General features: G+C 37.7%; 2 protein-coding genes across 3 annotated transcripts in view; one reads left to right on the plus strand and one right to left on the minus strand.

Moving 5' to 3' along the window:
- The first annotated feature begins 4,452 nt into the window (after positions 1–4,452).
- LOC131149906 (uncharacterized) lies at positions 4,453–4,830 on the plus strand. Its single transcript, XM_058100702.1, has one exon. The coding sequence runs from the start codon at positions 4,453–4,455 to the stop codon at positions 4,828–4,830; it is 378 nt and encodes a 125-aa protein (XP_057956685.1).
- The window catches only part of LOC131159313 (putative DUF21 domain-containing protein At3g13070, chloroplastic), a 35,065-nt gene continuing 19,918 nt past the window's right edge, over positions 4,800–19,946 (minus strand). Inside the window, exons 12-14 of one of the 2 annotated variants that reach the window (XM_058114109.1) lie at positions 11,845–11,961; positions 10,413–10,610; positions 4,800–5,178 (exon numbers count right to left, since the gene is read on the minus strand). In XM_058114109.1, the coding sequence (XP_057970092.1) occupies positions 4,939–5,178; positions 10,413–10,610; positions 11,845–11,961 (555 nt within the window). In that variant the 3' untranslated portion in view covers positions 4,800–4,938. The remainder of the gene's footprint in view (positions 5,179–10,412; positions 10,611–11,844; positions 11,962–19,946) is intronic. The other variant, XM_058114118.1, reaches the window with a different exon arrangement.

The following is a 19,946-nucleotide window of genomic DNA, read 5'->3' on the forward strand; positions in this document are numbered from 1 at the left end:
CTAGTGCCCATGGGTCCAGATTGATCATGACTATGAGAGTTTAGCAAGTTATTAGGGTTATTATGAATGTTGTTATGTGGAAAAAAAAAATAGCAAAAATAGACAGGTCGTTACAAAAAGGCCCCCTAGCACTCAGTGGTGTGGAAGAGCATGTGCGCCCTTAAGTAGTCCTTTATGCTCTGACTAAGTGCTAAAGGTAAGTTGTGATAGATTTATTGAGGATGGGGGGGACTAGAAGTGTGTTCTTTGCTGCTCTGAAAAGGAGACCCTGGATCATGTATTTTTCAAGTGCTGTTTTTCAGCTTCAGTGTGGAACATCTTGAGGTCTTGGTTGGGCCTAAAAAGGTGTATGACAACAATCAAGGCTACTGTTAAATGACTCCATAAGGAGGCCAAGGGAAAGGGTGTTCAGGTTGTGGCTCGAAGAATATGCTTGGTTGTTACAGTCTACTATATTTGGTACTTCAGGAACAAAAAAGTTGTTTGAAGGAAGATAGTAGTCAAAATAATTCAGTCCCATACATATAGAATTATTTATGATAGGTTTCCTCACCTTTTTCATTGGGTTGGTGTTTAATTTAGCCCTGGCTGCGGTTTTGGAGATCTTGGTTTTTGTCTTGGTCGATTGGCAGTACTGTTTCGGTCGCCTGAACACTTTTGTTCGGTCGCCCGAGTTTTGTCTTGCTAATTTAACTTCATTTTGGCCTTTGTGTCCCTGGGTATGGTTAAGTTGATCGTAAATGTTTTTTATATTTCTTTGATTGCGAACTTTGATCTCTTTTCTCATAGATATGCTAGTTTCTGTACATATCCTTTTTTATCAATATAATTTATCATATATATACAGTAGAAGGTGGATTGGGGAAGTAAGGGAAGCTGAAGGGCCGCGTGTGAAATTGATGGGGTCTGAGTACCCGTCCAAAATCTTGTAGGGCCATCTACACACTCCCATTTGATTTTGACTCACCTCCCTCTTCATATCATATGTATATCTATATGTGCGTACGTATCTGTGAATACTCCTTAGCTACAGAAAATTGTCATAAACCTAACGTGGGGGTTCTGAGCCTTTTCCCTCAGCTGAACTGCTTAATGCCATTAGCTACCTGTTAACCGAGAAGATAAAAGAAGGAAACCATCGCCATCGCCATCGCCATCGCCATCCCCATCCCCACCTCAGCGCTCTCTCTCTCTCTCTCTCTCTCTGTGCGTGCGTGAGATGGTGCGTCGCGTTGTACGCAATCATGGGTCTGGCTCCCATTCCTTCAATTCCATCATGAACCCATTGAAGCTCTGCGGGTATTCTAAAAGAAAAGGCACAAAGGGATTTGACAGGTCCCCAGCGGGCTAGCTCAGAGTCCAGATCAATCACCCACGCCTTCCTTCCCATTGCTTTGCCTTTGCTTTTATCATCATCATCATCATTGCAGGTTGGACCACCACCTCCTCAGATTTTCAATTTAAAATTATTTGTGCATTCCCCCCCTGCATCATCATCTTCACATTCTTCTACTTCTATTATTGCTAGCTCCTATATAATCATTCTCCGATAAGCATTTGCGTCCTAAGTTAGTTTTGTGAGGACTGAGGTGCAAGTATTATGCTATAAAGTATAATCATATATTCATCATCATCATCATCATCACCGTCACCATCATCATCAGCGGCTTCTGTCTGGACCACCCATCTCCATGCATTCCACACCCTTACACCCACCTACACACCTACTCTTAATTAAGCACAATAATAATTATCCAACATCTTATATATATATATATACTTCACTTTGATAGAAATCCTTGGTGCACTTTTTTTTCGGTGCAACAAAGATGTGAGGCAGGATTAGCTAAGATAAGAGGATTTAAGGCTAGCCATTTCCATCTCACAGGTCAATGGTGGCTAGGTATTAAAAAGATTAGATTGCCCTCCGTTTATTTTTTTTATTTTTTGTTCTATAATTCTTTTCTATTAAGTTATTTTGATCTTTCAAATGATTAGTAAGTCCTCTGTAATTAAATGATAATTCAAATATGAGATAAAATAATTACTACAGCTACTCTAGTTCAATCCTGTAAACTTAAATAACTGACAAGACACACATGTATTCTTATCTCCTATCAAGTATTAGCACATTTTTACATGATAAAATAGACAAAACCAAGCACATTAGTTTTTATTTTTATTTTATTTTCAGTAAGAATTAAGGTTTGTTTACTTCGTAGAATACCTAACTATTCTTAAGAATAGACGGGTCATAAAAATTTCATACCTCAGAAACTATTAGGTAAAGCAAATGATACTTTTAAAGTTTACTGTGTTATTTAATCAAATATGGAATAAGCTAAGACACTCTCATGGTGAAAATTTTGACAATGATCATTATTTTTTTGTGAATTAATATAATTTTTTGTATCACTATTTGTTTATAAACATACTTTATCCTTTATAAATTGTAAATTCCTATGCTATAATCATTATTCTTAAGAATAAACATTTCATGAAACAAATAATAAACTAGAGGCATATGGATTCATGATCTAGATTTGACTAGGCTTTGCTCAACATATATTTGGTGCAATGCAAGTGTAGAACAGGATAGGAGCTTCCTAGTCACCATCCCACTGCAACGGGCTAGTCCTTCCCGCCCCTATCGGCCAAATCAAGCTAAGGAACTCAAAAGGCATTAAAAAAGCATTCCACTTATTTCCTTATCCTATTTCTTATAAATGACAAACTAAATACCAGATTAAATAATTAGTTTATCCATTCCAGTCTAATTGATTCAGCCAATTCTATGAAACCTTAACTTGTGAAACAAATTTATCTCTGATTTTTGTAATGTCTATTTTTAAGAATAAAGTAATGATAATAAAAGCATTTGAAGATCTATATTCTATGTTATAAGAAGTGTAATCATTATAAAATTGATAACAATGTAGATATTTTTATTAATTCATAGTAAAGAATAGATGAAGAATGACTTTTCTCGAATTTTACTGGGAGAGTGTTTATTTTTATGCTGTTGCATGTTGAAATAGTGACTTTAAAGCAAAGTATCATGCCCTTGTACAACAACTCCTTACCTAGGGTAATATCCAGACAAGCACCTATAGCACATTTGCCAAAGCTAAAAACGTCGGGAACTATAGTCAGAGAACAAAATCTTCACATGAATCCGTGGACAAAAGGCCATGCCCCCTTTTCTCCCTTTCAATTATTACCCTGCCTCTTTTAACTTGTTCGTCTGTGCAGTTGCCTGCGATGGGAGCTCAAACAGCATGAACAAGTACTTCTTACCATCAAATTCCTGTTCAACTCTTGGTACACACTGATTCCTGTTGGAACAGCTGATGGTAAAATTTTCTTTTATTTCCTTTTCGTCTATTTTCTTTTCTTTTCTCCCATACAGGAAAACAATAAAGAGCAGCAACCAAAAGAAATGAACCAAAGGGCTACCAAATGAAAAAGAGACTTGTCACCATGGTAGGCTGTAGAGCCAGCTCCGATGGGGGTGGTTTTAGGTAATGGGAAATTGGGGCTTCATTATGCGAACCATCCAAGAAAAAAGCTTTGGCTACGTATAGGATCCTATGGGCATGCGCCCCCCCCTCTTTTGATCTTAACACCAGTCCATCCAAGTTCAAAGTTGGGAAGCATCCAACAACAACCAGCCATGCAGGTATCCAATCTCTACAGTCTTTTTTCACCACACCTCTTTCTCCATGCCATTTCCTTCCAAAAGCTTCAGGACAAAACAGAAAGTGCAGAGGCAGAGAGAGAGAGACAGGGAAAGAGACAGAGAGAGAGGGACGAGGATTGTGCCTATTAGTGGGTTCCCTTTTTCTCCACTCCATGAGTGAGCGAGCGAGCAGAATCATCAACTCCTAAAATTATTCTCCTACTCCCCCGCAATCTGTGTCTTATCTGTACACCTCTATCTTTCTCTCTCTCACTCTGCATTCCAATATAAAAGAAAAGAGAATGTTTGAAGTTTGAACTTTGAAGCTGAAGGGTTTTTCTTATTTTTTTATTTTTTATTTTGTTGGTTAACCCCACGCAAAAAGGCACCATCTTCTCCACAGCCATAAAACTCTTGGGGACAAGCCGACAGAGTATCACCCATCCTTTTATTCCTCTAAATACGCCCTTCCAAAGACTACCACCCACATTCCCTTTGGACTTTCTCTCTTGACCTTTTCTCCCTTCAGAAAGTCTTTTTGCCTCACCTCCCATCCACCAACCCAGGCTCCCTAGACTAGCCACGCAACTTTTCTCTCTTGGACATTGCACCCCGGCTGCTGATTCTTCCTCTCTGTTCCTAATTTCATCTGGACTCTCTTAGAGCTGCTCTTAATGCATCTCTTTTAATGGTTTAAAGCAACATCATCTCCTATATATAGGCACGAAGAAGCCACTCTCATCCATCCTACCCGTATTCCATTCAATAGTACCATGAGTAAGCAAAGTGGTGACCCATCTGTCATGCCTTCCTCCATCGCTCTCCTGCAGGAGAGGTTTAGACAGCTGCAGAGAGCAAAAGAGATGAGAGAGGAGAAAGAACTCCTCAGGCTGTTCTCCAACTCAGAGCCCGCCAACCCGACAACCTTCCATGAACCATCCAGATTGCCTTTTACTTCAGAATTGATCCTTCCGCCCAGGCCACCTCTCCAAACCTCTCTCTCCCAGCCACCAAATTCACAGAGCAAGCATGCTGACCTCCAGGTCATTGAGACTCCAGTTTGGGCTAACAATTTAAGGTCGAGGGATAGAGTCCCCCACAGATCAGATAACCCTGACGATTCAGATGTTGACACCTCTCTTCATCTGTGAAAATTTTTTACAGTGTTAGGTAACTGCTTGTTTTCGTGTTTTATTATGTTTTTCAACCCTTTACTCTGTTTTGGTGCTGTAAGAATGGAAAGAACATAAGTTATGTAACTACTGTTTATTGGAACTGTCATGATCATCTTCATGTTCAGCAATGAGGCCATCCTCTGATACCTTCTGGAATGAATCCCCATCATCATGAGTCCTATTTGAATCATCATCACTGCTCCATTTCCTTTTCATGATTTTAGGAACTAAGCGAGTTACTTCTTTTGTCTCCACCATTGTAGTGTTGGGATTTATCCGTTCAAACCGGACAGCACTCACCTTCCTTGCATTTCCAGCTAATATCTGCAGCCCAAGAAGAAACAGTATCACAGGAATTAATTGGTGGTGGCTGTTAAAATGGCTGATAAAAAAAAAATGGAGCCATATTTTAAGTAGATTCTTAAAGATGCTTGGGGGGTGGGGGGGAATTCAAAATATAAAATTTTATAGGTCCAGGATGGATGGGCCACTGTAAGATTCGAATTTATTTTCCGCACCAATCAAAGGAAAGCAACAGAAGCAAAGTTAAACAATGTTGATGACACACAAGTTTTGGTCCACTCAAATCCCAGACGGGCAAATGAATGCTATACTAATAAAAAAAAACCTACTTATCCAAATGGCTTTCAACCCACTCCCAATAGGCAGCAACGAAGTATCTGTACGCCGCAAATCCATCACATACACATTAAGTATAGTGCCGCCAATTTTCAATGACATGCCAATAACTGAAGTGGATTTATAATTTTGGGACTACTAAATGAGCACATGAAGGGAGGGGGATCCCTCTTTTCCCCAAAACAAAAATATCCAATTTAACCCAAAAAGTGTAAATATTATATTTTAGGTCCCAAGACTTATTCTCAACTATATACAACTTTTTTTTAATAACAAAAGAAAGTTATTGAGAACAAGAAGAAAGAAATACAATCAAAATGAGGACAAGGAGTCCTCGAAAACCTACACACGCACATAAAACACATATATCATAACTAATTCAAAGAACCCTTTCCATGTTAAACAAATTCGATTAACACAGTGAATTTCATAAATCAGAATATCAGTTATTATGCAAATATAAAATTTAGACAAAATAATATCTACATTTTATTTTGCTTAAAATTTCAAAAATCTTAAAACCATACATAGGACCATCAATTGGGCCAGTTACCAGTATATCGGACTACCGGTCCATTTGGCCCAAAATTTGTGAATTTGAACAAAATTGGAGCCCAAACTTGAGTAACGACTGAGCTTGAACTATCTTTCTACGCTCAACTCAAATTTGACTGGACCAAACAATTTTTCATATGTTTTATATATATATAAATATATGTATGTATGTATGTATGTATGTATATTAATATTGTTTTAAATTAATAAAACTTATTAATTAATAACACAGTCAACATATTCTTCTTACTAGATCTAAGCTTAACATTTAAATTGAGAATGAGATATATTGTTACCCAATTATAAGTCAACTAGATTCTTGATAGTGAGCTTTTAGAGCTCAGCCCAAACTCAATTGAAAGGGCTGAGCATGAGTTCAGTTTTTCTTATTTGGACTGTGTTTGAACTTTGAACAGAACTTGTTCCGAATTCAACCTACAAAATCAACATGCATAATCATTCATGTAATAATCTTTATTTTCCAATTAAAAAGAAGATTATTCATTATTGAGACAGAATCACGTCTATTCCAATTTGATGGCTTTTAAATCTAAAATTTCAATGTCAAGGAAATTTTGTTCCATACTAGATTTCAATATATTTTGGATGATTCATTGAAATTTCAATGGGAATTTTGTAAGAAAATAAATCACCATTAAAATTTCAAAGGTGGTGAAAAGCATAATTTTTAATGAAAAATCTGACAATTTCAGGAAAAAAAAAAAATTAAGACCATGGTTCACATTAGCCTATTTTCATCTTGCTCTTACCACCAACAACCCTAGCTTCATGTCCTCCCCGGGCAGACAAGCACAAACCCATCTTATCCATCAGTTGTTAGACTTGAATATCCTTCCCACTCACCCACACCACAAAACAGATGGGAATAGGCAAAATATGATCACCTTTAGGACCAGCTGCCTGAAGATTGATACCCATCCAATCACCCTCAAAAAATAGGAACACCTTCCAAACCTTCTAAATGAATCATTGACCCATGGGAAATGTCACCCACCAAATCTAAGGAATCCAAATCATACCCATGCTGCTCACGAAATTCATCCATAGTAAACAACGTCCATCGCAAGCAAACTCACTATCAACATCACTCTCTTCATCAGGCTCATCAACCAATTTTTCAACCCATTTTTTATTTAATTCTGACATGCTGATTTATCCCTCAAATCAGTCAAACTCTCTAGAAGAATGGAACTACCATCATTATTTCTCTTCAAATTTTTAGCACAAACCTACAGCTTAAATTGTTTTTCCTCAACTTTGCATGTCTCAAAACATGTGTTCACCAAACAATAAACAAATTTAGTATTATAAGATTATAAAATTTCAAAATATTTATTTTACAACCGCAACCCTTTCTTTTGTTTACATACATATTTATGATAAACATTGTCCATCTACATTTACACGACAACCTAAAGATATACAGTGTACACTTAGTCTTCATCTGATAATGATATGAATTCAAACAAAATTCCTAGATACTTATACTAGTTCTCTTGGCATATCTACGATACCACAAAGTCTTCTCAACAAATCTTTTTAACTCCTCACCACTTTTAACTGTAATAATAACAGGTATAATATGTTCAGGTGCTTTTATTTTTAATTAGAAAAAATTAGGCTATTTTAATTTTAGAATTAAATGAAACCTTCTACCTCAAAATTATTGGAAAGTACAGCTATTCTTCTCCTTCATCCCAACTCCTAGTAACAGGAGTCTGGTTTAACCATATCAGCATGGATCAAGAATCTAATTTTCAACTTGTTAATAAAATAGGAACCATAATTGTCAAGTAAAAATTAGATTCATGAATCAAAATCTTAATTTTTTTAATCAGAATCAACTCAAAAGATTCAATAGAAAGTCTTAAAATTAATTATAAATAGCATATATATAAAACAAGACTGTTGAAAAGTGAACTATATTAATATGTATTAACAAAAATGAAAATTTATTTTTACTACAAAAAAAAATGGACAAGAAGTCACCTGCATCCCCCCAAAAAAAAATAAAACGATTCAAAATTTTGTACATGTGCTTTGTTAGAAATGTCAAAAAAAAAACAATCGTACTCACCTTTAGAAGAACAAAACTTCATAAAATCTTCACCACGAGGCCTCCAAATATGCTATTCTTGAGCATAATATAACAAATGAAGCCTTTGTGGGTTTTCTTTTTTAACATTTTGAAAAAAGTGTAGAAACTTTACATCCAGAATAATTCACATGAAATTATGGGAGACAAAAGGTTAGGGGATACTTTTTGCTACTTCGTCTAAAACCCTTACCAAAAAAACAAAAAGCTAAAGGATTTTTTTTCCTAAAATCTGAAAAGTAAAAATTGGTGTACTTTGCATGTTTTTGGAGTTTGATTCCAAATAACCAAGGATCTTTCTCAATCAAATCAACTTATTGGGTCCAAGGTATCAGATTCACTGGATGCAATCATTCTTCCTTCCCCTGGAAAAAGTTGTGGAAGCTCAGAATTCGCAAGCACCTAAAAATGACTCTCTGGTGAGTTATTTCCAAGGTTGTTCTACGAGAGAGAATATTAGGACAATGGAAATTGGCAATATCAGCTGTCCTCTGTGAGGCTTCCTCAGGACCTGCAAATTCCCGTCTCTGATGGAGCAGGTCTCTTCCCAGGTTTTTTGTTCCCAGTTTTAGTCTCTTGATCTTTCCTGCATACTGTGATTTCCCTTGTTTCCTGTTTTTGTTTCTGAAGGACTTGGCTTAGCAAGGGAGAAAAAAGTTGGGTCCAACTAGTGGAGTCAGACTGCGCCAGACTTGGCTGCAATAAGTAAATTCTACAAACCATACAATTCAAATAGAACTAATTGTGAACCAATTGACCCACAAATGAATCAAACTTCCAACAATACCTCCACAGGTTCATATCAAAAGACTTGGAATCAAAACAAGGCATTCGATTTTGTAAGATTTCAACAGTTGGAAAACCATGGAAATGGTCACTCCAGGCATGGAGGTAAGATTAAATACATAATCCCCTCCCAAAACCCCCGACGGTGTGGAAGCCTTCTACGCTGTGTGCTATGTAAATATATAAATTTTTTAACAGTGCTAAAAGCACTAGTTTAACTTCATATCCAGGCATCTATAAGGCAAGATGTAAAAGCATCACCCTTGTTTTCCACCAACAAATCAATCAATCAAGAATAGATCCAGCTCCAATATCAATAGTAACCCTTATCACTAGAACACAGCCTCAACGCTTCTGTGCAAGCTTCTCAAATCTTCAACAGAAACAATATTTTTACAACTTCTGACCAAATTCTATCCAAATTTATTTTCAACCACCCTCTACAATGCAACAAACTTACAATAGATAAGATCTTATTATATATAAATTTTCTTTTTACAAGCCCAAATCATCCAAACCAGCTTCCTCCACAGGCCATTGTCACAGCAGAGTTGATTCCCCATATGTTCTCATTTACAATTTTCATCCAAATTTTTTCATTCATCTTGATGTCCATATGCTAATAGTATTTTGTTAATATCTGCTTTAATGGCAGCTTAACATTCTATTTTTACTTGCCTTTTTATTCAGGAGCAGACACCTACATGTCACTACAAGCATTAGACAAGTGCTGAAAGTTTTTATTTTTTATCTGCAACCACAAATCACAGTTTTCTACCTCCAATTGGCTTTCCCTGACTCAACCAGCTTTTCCAACTGCTGTCTATAATCCAATTTTCTAGTGATCACAATGTCCAAAAAAGAACCCCTCATCTCCATATCCAAGACTCTACATTCCAACCGATGCATTTCTCTTGTTAAACCCAACATTTCAAGAAGCTTCCCCATTGCATTCTTCAAGATGCTTAAAAACATCAATCTTGTTACCCCAAAAAAAAAAAAATCGATCTTTTTGGGTCAAGTGTGACATGTATGCACCTCTCAAACAAACAGTAGCACAGTATCACATGTGCCAACTCCAAAACTAAGTAAACTCCAAAACTAAGTATCAACCATAGTGGTTTCTACTTTCCTATTGAAAACCATTTAGTGACAGTGACCAATAAAATTTTGTGATCAATTTTGCAGATGCAGACCAAAAATTAGGTTCAATGGTTGCTATTTAACAAAATCAACAATACCCTTTTGTACTTGCTATACACAACCTTTTAAGACCTCAACACAGGACTAAGTCATTCAATGATTTTAAATGGGAAAAAGAAAGCTCTATGCATGATGGCTTCAATTTTTACTTCCAAGTCACTCAAGTCACCAGGCAACACACAAAAAATTAAACAATATATCTTATTACTAACTACTACAACATTATGTGAGAAAATTTGCAAAAGAATCCACGTGGTACCTCAAGTTTAAAAATTTGATGCTTTTCCCTCCTATCTTGGCGATCCCTTTGATCTCGCTGATCAGATTCTGTTTCCACATACTCATTACTCTCTTCTTCATTTGCCTTTTCAAGCACTACTTTAATGCTCTCACCCGTTCTTGGGATATACCCAAATGCCTCACAAATAAAACCTGAAACTGTCTCACAATTATAGCCCTGTAGAAAGAACAGGTAGGGAAAGGTAAAATGGAAATGGATCTTGGGACTTAATGGATAGTAACAAAATATGGCTTCACTTTTCATGTGCTTATTAGTTATTACAATACAGATAGCAGAAAGAAACATTAAATATTGACACTATCAAAACCAATAACTAGTATTATTTTTGTGCATTGAATAGTAACTCCACACAGAACATGCATATAAGTAGACAAGAACCACCATCTCAGTTAGGACTAGAATCCAACCTTAGAATTCTTAAGTGATTATAAACATGAAACGTCATAAGCTGCCAACATTGCACCATCACAACAAAATATCAAAACACAGCATGCCATATAGGAAAGCATAGAGGCCATTTTAACCACGCTGCATGAGGTCAACCAAGGCCATGGATTAAGCTATCATGCCATTCAGGTAGAGCAGTGAGAGTTCAAGGCTCAAAACCCATAGGCAATCCAAGACTAGAGCAACAGGGGGAAAAAAATTTCAAATAGGTTCTTGCAACAAAAATATCACGATAAAGAAGCATCAAGTAAATAAGTAAAGAATTCCACCTAAGGTGTAACACTAATTTTACTGGTTAAGGACCTAACCTAACATAAAAAATTTTCTCAGACAAGCATCTTTAAGGTTATGATAAATTAAAATTTTCATTGATGCTATGTGTGTGTGTGTGTGTGTGTGTGTGTGTGTGTTTGTGTGCGTGCATGCGCGTATGAAACATAATGTGTTAAAGCTGTGTAGGTCAACAAAGATGAGGGAACCATGGTCCATAAGCAAAATGAAATTAAGCAACTAACCCCAACTTATTTTTCTTCAAATTGATTATGTACAATTGAATTCTGAAAAAAAAAATGCAAGAAACAATATTATCACATGAGTATGGCATGAGCAAGGATTTCATTAACTCGAATAAGCTTGCTCAGAATGTTATACCATAGTTGCTATAGAATGTTGAACCGAGTGGTACATAAGAACAGATCACAAAAAGATCTTATCAACAGAGTAGACAAAAAAATTTGTAGTCTATGAAATATGAGAAGATAGTCCCTCTTCCACGATAATGATCTAGATATGCCAATATCTACCCAACTTTGTGGTCACCTCTATGCAACAGACAACTAGCATCAAATTTTCAGCATGTTGATTCTCGTCTTAGACACTAATCCTTTATTAATTGAACCAAAAGTCCAAAAATCAGTTGTTGCAAAGTGAAATGATGGCATACCTCTGGCATTTTGACATTTAGATCTTCAGAGAGCTGATCAATGGATGTATTTGCATCCACATCAAAAATTCCCTCTGCTCGCATTACAACATAGCCAGTTTTTTTTTGAATCTCCTCCTGTTAGAAATATAATACAAAACAAAAATGATATAAGATCAGCAAGCCAATAATGGTATCAAAGAGCAAGCGAATAATTGTCTCAAATTGCACTTGAAATAAAGGCAAAACTTGAGTCAAACACTGAAAGTCTGGAACTCCATTTCCATCAAAGATATATTGATTTGAAAAAAAAGAGAGTTAAGAAATGAGAGCTTTTGCTAATAATACTCAATAAGAATCAATATATGATTATATGCTACAAAAATATGACATAAAATGCAATACAAATAATAAACCAACTGTATTGAAGAAAAAATACACAAAGAATTAAGAAATATTTTCACAAGTCAAACATTAAGGCCAAAAATAAACATAAATTTTTATAGGCAAAAAAATTCAAATTTATTGAAATGAAACCAAACAGGTGGCAATCCCAAAACAGAAGAAAAAAAAAATGCAAATATTGCACAGTTACCATGGGAAAACAAATCAAAGACCATTATTCATTCCTAGAAATGGAATATCCCTTCCCAAACCCGATAGTTTTCAGCTAAATGCAACTTAAGAAGCCATCTGTGAGACTAATGCTTAGGTTTTGCATTTCTCTTCCTTGCATTATACAAGTTTGTTAATCAACCTTGGGATTTTTAATGAGCACAAGTCCAAATGCATACTGTCAACTATCAAGTGAAAAAACATGTAAAAACAGCACACATGATGGCAACAACTTAAATACCAAAGAATGCCCAAAATTGAAGTAGGAAAGTGAAATTTCATAGCCAATAAAGTTGCACTTAAATAGTTGGTGAACAGACATAAAAGGGATGTCAACTGCAATATTTTTTAAACTTTCTGAACTTGTGTACAAGTGCTTTATCGGAAATTTCAGACTTTATTACCAGTTTCAATACCAACACATTACGTAACGATGTAAAGAGGTTAAGTAATAGATTTTATGATGATCATTCAAAGAGTCAACTCTTGGTGATGAGGCTGTGAAGAGGTAAGGTGAGTTAATGGAAAAGGGTAATGGGAATCTAGAGAATTGATTTAGTTATTTATTTTAGAGAAAAATGTATTCTTTTTAGAATGGGGTGAAATTAATTGTACTGGTATAACTGTTGATGAGAATATTTTCATCTAAAAATTCTATTTCCAGATATGCTCATCAATCCCTCATTCAAAGAAGCAAAGGAGATGTATTGAATTAGTCAAAGAGAATGGACTTGCTTTTAAATGTTAGCTATATCAGAGCCCTCACTAATTGGGAGTTTGAGCTGGAGATTTTCTATTATCAGCTGTATTTAGTAGAAACCATATTGGAGGAGGATTATTCAGAAAAGTTGAAAGGATGGCAAGTCTTTTGTGAATTCATGGTACGAGTCCTTAGGCAGAAATTCAGAGAACAGCTGCCACCTTACCAGTGATAGATAACCAGTATGGCATCTTCTAAGATAGCTTCCTTCGTTTGGCCAACTCCACTTGAAAGATTCCATTTGTTCGTCAATGAACATGATGAAAGATCATGATCCCAACTTTTTTATAAGTAAAGGAAAATTTATTGAAAAGCATCAAGGGGATGCCAGCCTGTGGCACAGCAAGTCAAGTACCCTGAAGGGTGTCTCAAAAATCAAAGATTACATTATAAACAGTCCTACTATGACAGCTATTGTCCATAGTAAACCAGTGCTATTTGTTGATCTGGTGTGCTGAGGTTGAATTTTTAAACACTCTCCTATTCCTCTCTTCCAAGCACACCAAAAAATTGCAAAGGGAATGAGGGTCATCGCTTTTCTCTTCTCTTGTTGCCTGAATCCCTTTCTAGGCCCAAAGTTCCCCTCCCACAGAGTTAGCAATAACCCACTGTTGTCCAATCAGAGTCAATGCCATATTCCAAAGATTCCTGGCCCAAGATGATGTAGGACGGGAAAGAGTGGCCTAGTCCTATGGTTTCAACCCTCACACAAGCACATACACTCAATATACTTTAAATTATGAATTCTATTATCCGAACATAAACATCATAAATCATGCTATAGCTCACATGTTGTTGAATTATTTAAATGTTGTATGATGCTGTCCAGAAAATAAGTCCCACGAGTTCTTTCACAAAGGAATCAAGTTAAATGCGGAAAGATGCTATTTCAATATTTCAAGAATAAAAGTCCTATGATTAGCACACAATATTCCCAAAATTGATTTAAAGCTAGTAAGTATCAATATTGCAATCTATGGATTCAAAGGGCTTATCAAATATGGAATTTCAGATTTCCAGCAAAGGCTTACGATATAAAATAAGGGTTCAAATAAGTGCTGAGATTACCAAGAGAATTGTTCGAATGACTTGACGTTATTAGACCACGCCAGAAAATTCCTTGGAACAAGCTTTGAAACAGTGAGACGAACGCAGCAATGTAATGAAGGGGAAGTGGCTGTGTGGGGGGTATTTTGGTGTGACCGTGGGGATGCGTTGGAGGATAGTTAGAACTCGTCTGAAGTTCTTCGTGCACACTTTGAAATATGGATATGTATGCAGCAAATGAAATGATGGATTGGTTGGCCATGGGGTGTAAATTGGTAATGGTTGTGTGGGTGATGGAGGGAAGTTGTGAAGGTGGGATAAGGATGGAGTCGCTGGATAGAATAGTGGTCTCTCACCACCTGATCTCCAAGGAGAACGACATAGCTTCATACTACACAATCACAAGGATTGGACAAAGCTCAACAAGCTTCAACAAAGGAATTTCCTTTCAATATCAATACTTTTCTCTCTCTACATAGTTCTTACAATGAAGGGATATATATATATATATATATATATATATAGCTAAGATGGGGGGACAAAGCATTAATAAGCTTAGCTAGCATGGGGGGACAAAGACATTAAACAACTAACAATTCCCACACAAGCATGGGAGACACAAATAATAAAGACACCAACTTACTAAACACATTAATTACTCTTACAAGTTATTAACAAAATAAATGCTCTAACTTTCTAGACACATTTAATATACTAACACAACTTACTACGACACAACATACGAAGACATGCACATGCAAGCAAGCAAGTTGTTTTGCATGTTTACAAATTAAATACAAACAAAAGTCAAAGGGAGGCTCAATTTGTGTGGGCCCAATGGAGCCATGTGGGGCCCACAAGACTCTGTGGGACCCACTTGGATCTTGAACTCATACTTGCTTCAACATCTTTACTCGGGTCTTTCTCACACTGAAACGTCTTCAAAACAAGTCTTCAAATAATCCATTCAAAATCTACAAACAATTATGAACCAATATGGACATCGGGAGGTCGTCCACGTGTCATCATGTTGGCAAAGGAAATGTAGACATCGGGAGGCCGTCCACGTGTCACAACATCTGAAAATGACATAGGTATGTCACGAGCTAAGCTTGTTCAGGGCATTATGTTTGCCTGTGACCGCTTATCTCATGTGCTTGGGATAGGTTTCCATCATGTAAATACTAGTGTAGGGTTATTTTCTGCTAGTAATATCTTTGTATGCCAAATAAGGCAGTATGACTCCTCGGTCACTTTGATGTTTCCTAGGGTCTGGATGATAATTATATAAAAACTTTTTAAAGGAGGGTAAGTGTTCATCAGTCATTGTAAAACTCACTAGCTATTTTCAACGTGTTTAGCCTACTTGCCTCCCTCGCTAAACACATGATGTCAACGAAGGTGTTGTTAATGAATTTCATAGATTCAATGTTTACTGCTTGTTTGCCACTACTTTCATGAATGCTTACTGTTTCCACTGCCATTTGATTGAATGCTAATGAAAGTGTTTCGTGGATGAATGTTAGTAAACGATAGGCTGGCTAGTTAAACAAGAGTGCTTTACCTAGTGCCACACGGCCCTTTCACAACAGTGTGAAAATAGTCGGACCATGACACTTGGTATAAAAGCCCAAGGTTGAGTTGCTACGTGAATTTGATTGCCTTCGTTGTGAGATTTGGAAAGCTTTGGTTAGTGACCATGGCATCAAACAATGCTGAGAGGATCAGCGTGCTAGAAGCACAGGTTGAGGCAACAACCAATACTATGGCCGCGGAGGTGGCCTAGATGAGAGAACTTGTTGGTGAAGTGATGGGATCACAAAAACATCAAGCAGGTTTAATAGGCGACATGTCAGAGGACTTTCGCCACATAGTTGAAACTTTGCAGTCGCGGATGGCTGATCTGGATGCAAAGGTGAATCTGATGGTTCTTGCTATGGGGAACTCCAACACTCCGGGAGTAAACAAGACCAAGGTACCACAACCCAGAACGTATGGGGTGCCCGAGATGCCAAAGAGTTAGAGAACTTCTTGTTTGATGTGGAACAGTACTTTCGTGCTGTGAGGATGGCCTCATAACAGGCAAAGGTGGATACTGCGACCATGTACTTGGTTGGTGATGCCAAACTGTGGTGGCGTACCAAGTACAGAGAAATTGAAAATGGAAGCTGTGTAATCGATAGTTGGGCAGACTTGAAGAGAGAGCTCAATGCCCAATTCTTTTCTGAGAATGTTGAGTATAATGCAAGGAGAAAGCTAAGAGATCTCAAGCATACGGGGTCAATCAGGGAATATGTGAAACAATTTTCTGCTTTGATGTTGGATATTCGGGATATGTTGGAGAAGGACAAGTTGTTCTATTTTCTAGAGGGAATGAAACTGTGGGCAAGAACTGAACTTCATAGGCAAAGAGTTCAAGACTTGTCAATTGCACAAGCTGTTGTAGAACGCTTGATTGACTACGTTGGTGATGATACCGCTTCATCCAAATGGTTTGGCGGAGAGAGAAACAGTGGAAAGTCTTTCAAGAAAGACAAACCCAAGAGTGGGGGAGTCGATTCTAAATCATCAACCTCAAAGGAAACTTCGTCATCTCAAGGGTTCAACACACCCAATGGAAAGGGGAAGAGTAAAATTTCGTACTACTTGTGTGGTGGATCTCACAGAGTGAGTGAGTGTCAACACAAAAGATTACTCAATGCCTTACAAGCTTCCACTTCAGGAAAAGGGGTGGAATGCGAGGAGGAAGAGGATGATGCCCCAAGGGGGGGTTCAGTGCGGCTAGTGAGCACATTGGAAAAGCAGGCAAAAGCACCAAAAGTTACATGAGCAAAAGGGTTAATGTTTTTGGACTTGAGGATAAATGGGAAGAGTACCCGCGCTATGGTGGATATGGGGGCTACTCACAATTTTGCTTCGTAGTTGGAAGCATGGAGACTCAACTTATCCTTAGAGAAGGATGAGTTATCACCAACAGACAGACGGACAGATGAAGAGATTCAGAGAGCTACTAGATGAGTACTTGCGCCATTTTGTCAACGACAACAAGAAGAATGGCGTGCAACTACTTGATGTGGCTCCATTCTATGGCAATTGCCCAAAGGAGCTCAACAACCAACAAGAGCCCTTTTCAACTTGTTATAGGCCAGCAGCCGCTATTACCACACATAGTGGGCGAGCCGTACAGACAAAAGAGTCCCAGGGCGTACATCTTCACTAGAGAATGGAGACAAAATGCAGAGTTTGCCCGAGCCAATTTGGAGAAAGCTTCTAAGCAGATGAAGAATTGGGTAGATCAAGGGAAAAGACCGCAGTTTCATGTCAGTTGCCTAAAGTCGTTCAACGCGGACACCAATTACCTGAGCAGAAGTCAATCCAACAGAGCAAAGTTGAAGACAGTGCAACTTGACAAACGTGAAGTTGAAGAGATCCTTACAGACAAAGAAATTAGCTGGATTTCAACAGAAGATATGCAACCGTTCGTGGACAAAGTTGAAGTGTACCTACTGCCAAAGTCTACGAGGATGTCGACCGCATAAGTAGGGGAGAACGTCAAGAGCTAAGCTTGTTCAGGGCATTATGCTTGTCTGTGACCGCTTATCTCGTGTGCTTGGGATGGGTTTCCATCATGTAAATACTAGTGTAGGGTTATTTTCTGCTAGTAGTGTCTTTGTATGCCAAATAAGGCAGTATGACTCCTCGGTCACTTTGATGTTTCCTAGTACCAGGATGATAATTACATAAAAACCTCTTTAGGGGAGGGTGAGTGTTCATCAGTCATTGTAAAACTCACTAGCTATTGTCAACGTGTTTAGCCTACTTGCCTCCCTCGCTAAACACATGATGTCAACGGAGGTGTTGTTAATGAATTTCCTAGATTCAATGTTTACTGCTTGCTTGCCACTACTTTCATGAATGCTTACTGTTTCCACTGCCATTTGGTTGAATGCTAATGAAAGTGTTTCGTGGATGAATGTTGGCAAACGATAGGCTGGCTACTTAAACAAGAGTGCTTTAGCTAGCGCCGCACGGCCCTTTCACAACAGTGTGAAAATAGTCGGACCGTGACAGTAGGGCATGTTGATCCCCATCACAAGTGCAATGAAGGAGGATGTGCTCTACTGATTCTATGTCAGCCATGCGAAGGGGACATCTATTGGCAACTAACAGACCCCTTCTTTGCAAATTATCCAAAGTCAAGATCTTACCATGAGTTGCATCCCAGGCAAGGCAGCTTTTGTGGGGCAGCTGCCTTCCGAATATGAGTCCAAGGGAAATTAAAGTTGTTTGACTCCAAAGGAAAGAGCTTCCTGTAGAAGGATCTAACAGTGAAGACCCCCTTCTCATCTAAGGGCCAAACTGGAAGATTAGTACTATTATGGTGCTAGAAACTGTGGAGAAAGCTGTAGAAGTCTATGAGCTGGTTGAGTTTCCAATTTCCACATTTCTAAAGGGGATGTTCCAAAAGAGACCCTGATCTGAGGTTTGGAGGTGCTAACTGATGCAGGCATCTTTGTCACAGGCCAAGTTGTAAATGACTAAAAATAAGATACTGAGAGTTTCCTGATCGCGCCATGCATCATGCCAAAAATAAATGTTGTCCCCATTCTCCACATGAAATATAATACAAGAAAAGAAATCATTCCAGCCTTTCCTAATGAAATTCCACACTCCTAGACCGTGCAATCCTCAGCTAGCCTATGAGATTTATCAAGTGCTTTTAATGAGACTGAATCTGTCACCTTTCAATAACAAATTCCTCTTCCATCCAGCCAGCCTTTTTTCAAAATTTTCAACAATGGGGCCCCACACTCCTTTTTATTTGAATTTGGCACCGAGAGGTAGCCCAAGATAGTTAACAGGGAAAGCTCCCATCTTGCAGCTCAAAAGGCCAGCAAAGAGGATGCCCTTCTATAGTTTCTCCAATGGGAATGATTTTAGTTTTTCCAAGGTTAACTTTCAAAACCGAAAGTGCCTCAAACCCTGCCAAGATACATCCCAGATTCAGGATGTGGAGACGGTCATCCTCACAAAAAATGATAAGTCATCTGGGAATAAGAGATGCATGACCTCCAAGGTCCTTTTGAGCTTGCCAACTCTAAGGCGTTTGATTAGCCTTTCTTTGGTAGCTTTTTCAATATGAGGTTTGGTGCCTCGATCACCACAATGAACAAAAAGTATAGAGAATAAATTTTTTTTTTTATAAGTAATAAGTTTATTGATATCAAAAATGAACACCAACTACACAAGGAGTGTACATGGGGTAAACAAATCAAAAACAGAAATTACAAGAATCTAGTAAATCAAAAACAGAAGAAAATGATTGGTTTCGCAAAGCAGCCAACCAATCCATCAAAGTTGTAAAGAAAAATAGCTTCAGGTCCGAAATGGATCTTTCCTTATCTTCAAAACACCTATTATTTCTCTCCCTCCAAAGACACCACAATAAACAATGAGGCAATATCAACCAAATAAACCCATTTTGATAACGACCAAATCTGCCTTGCCAACATGTTAGAAGTCCCACTACAGATTGCGGCATAACCCAGCTCACTCCAAACAAACCCAACACCATAACCCACAAGTCCATTGCAACCAGACAATGAATAAAAAATGATCAACCGTCTCATTATTACACTTGCACATGTAGCACCAATCCAATATCCAAACCTTTCTTTTTCGTAAATTGTCAATCGTTAAG

This window comes from Malania oleifera, chromosome 1 (genome assembly GCF_029873635.1).
Source record: "Malania oleifera isolate guangnan ecotype guangnan chromosome 1, ASM2987363v1, whole genome shotgun sequence".
In the NCBI taxonomy this organism is placed as follows: Eukaryota; Viridiplantae; Streptophyta; class Magnoliopsida; order Santalales; family Ximeniaceae; genus Malania; species Malania oleifera.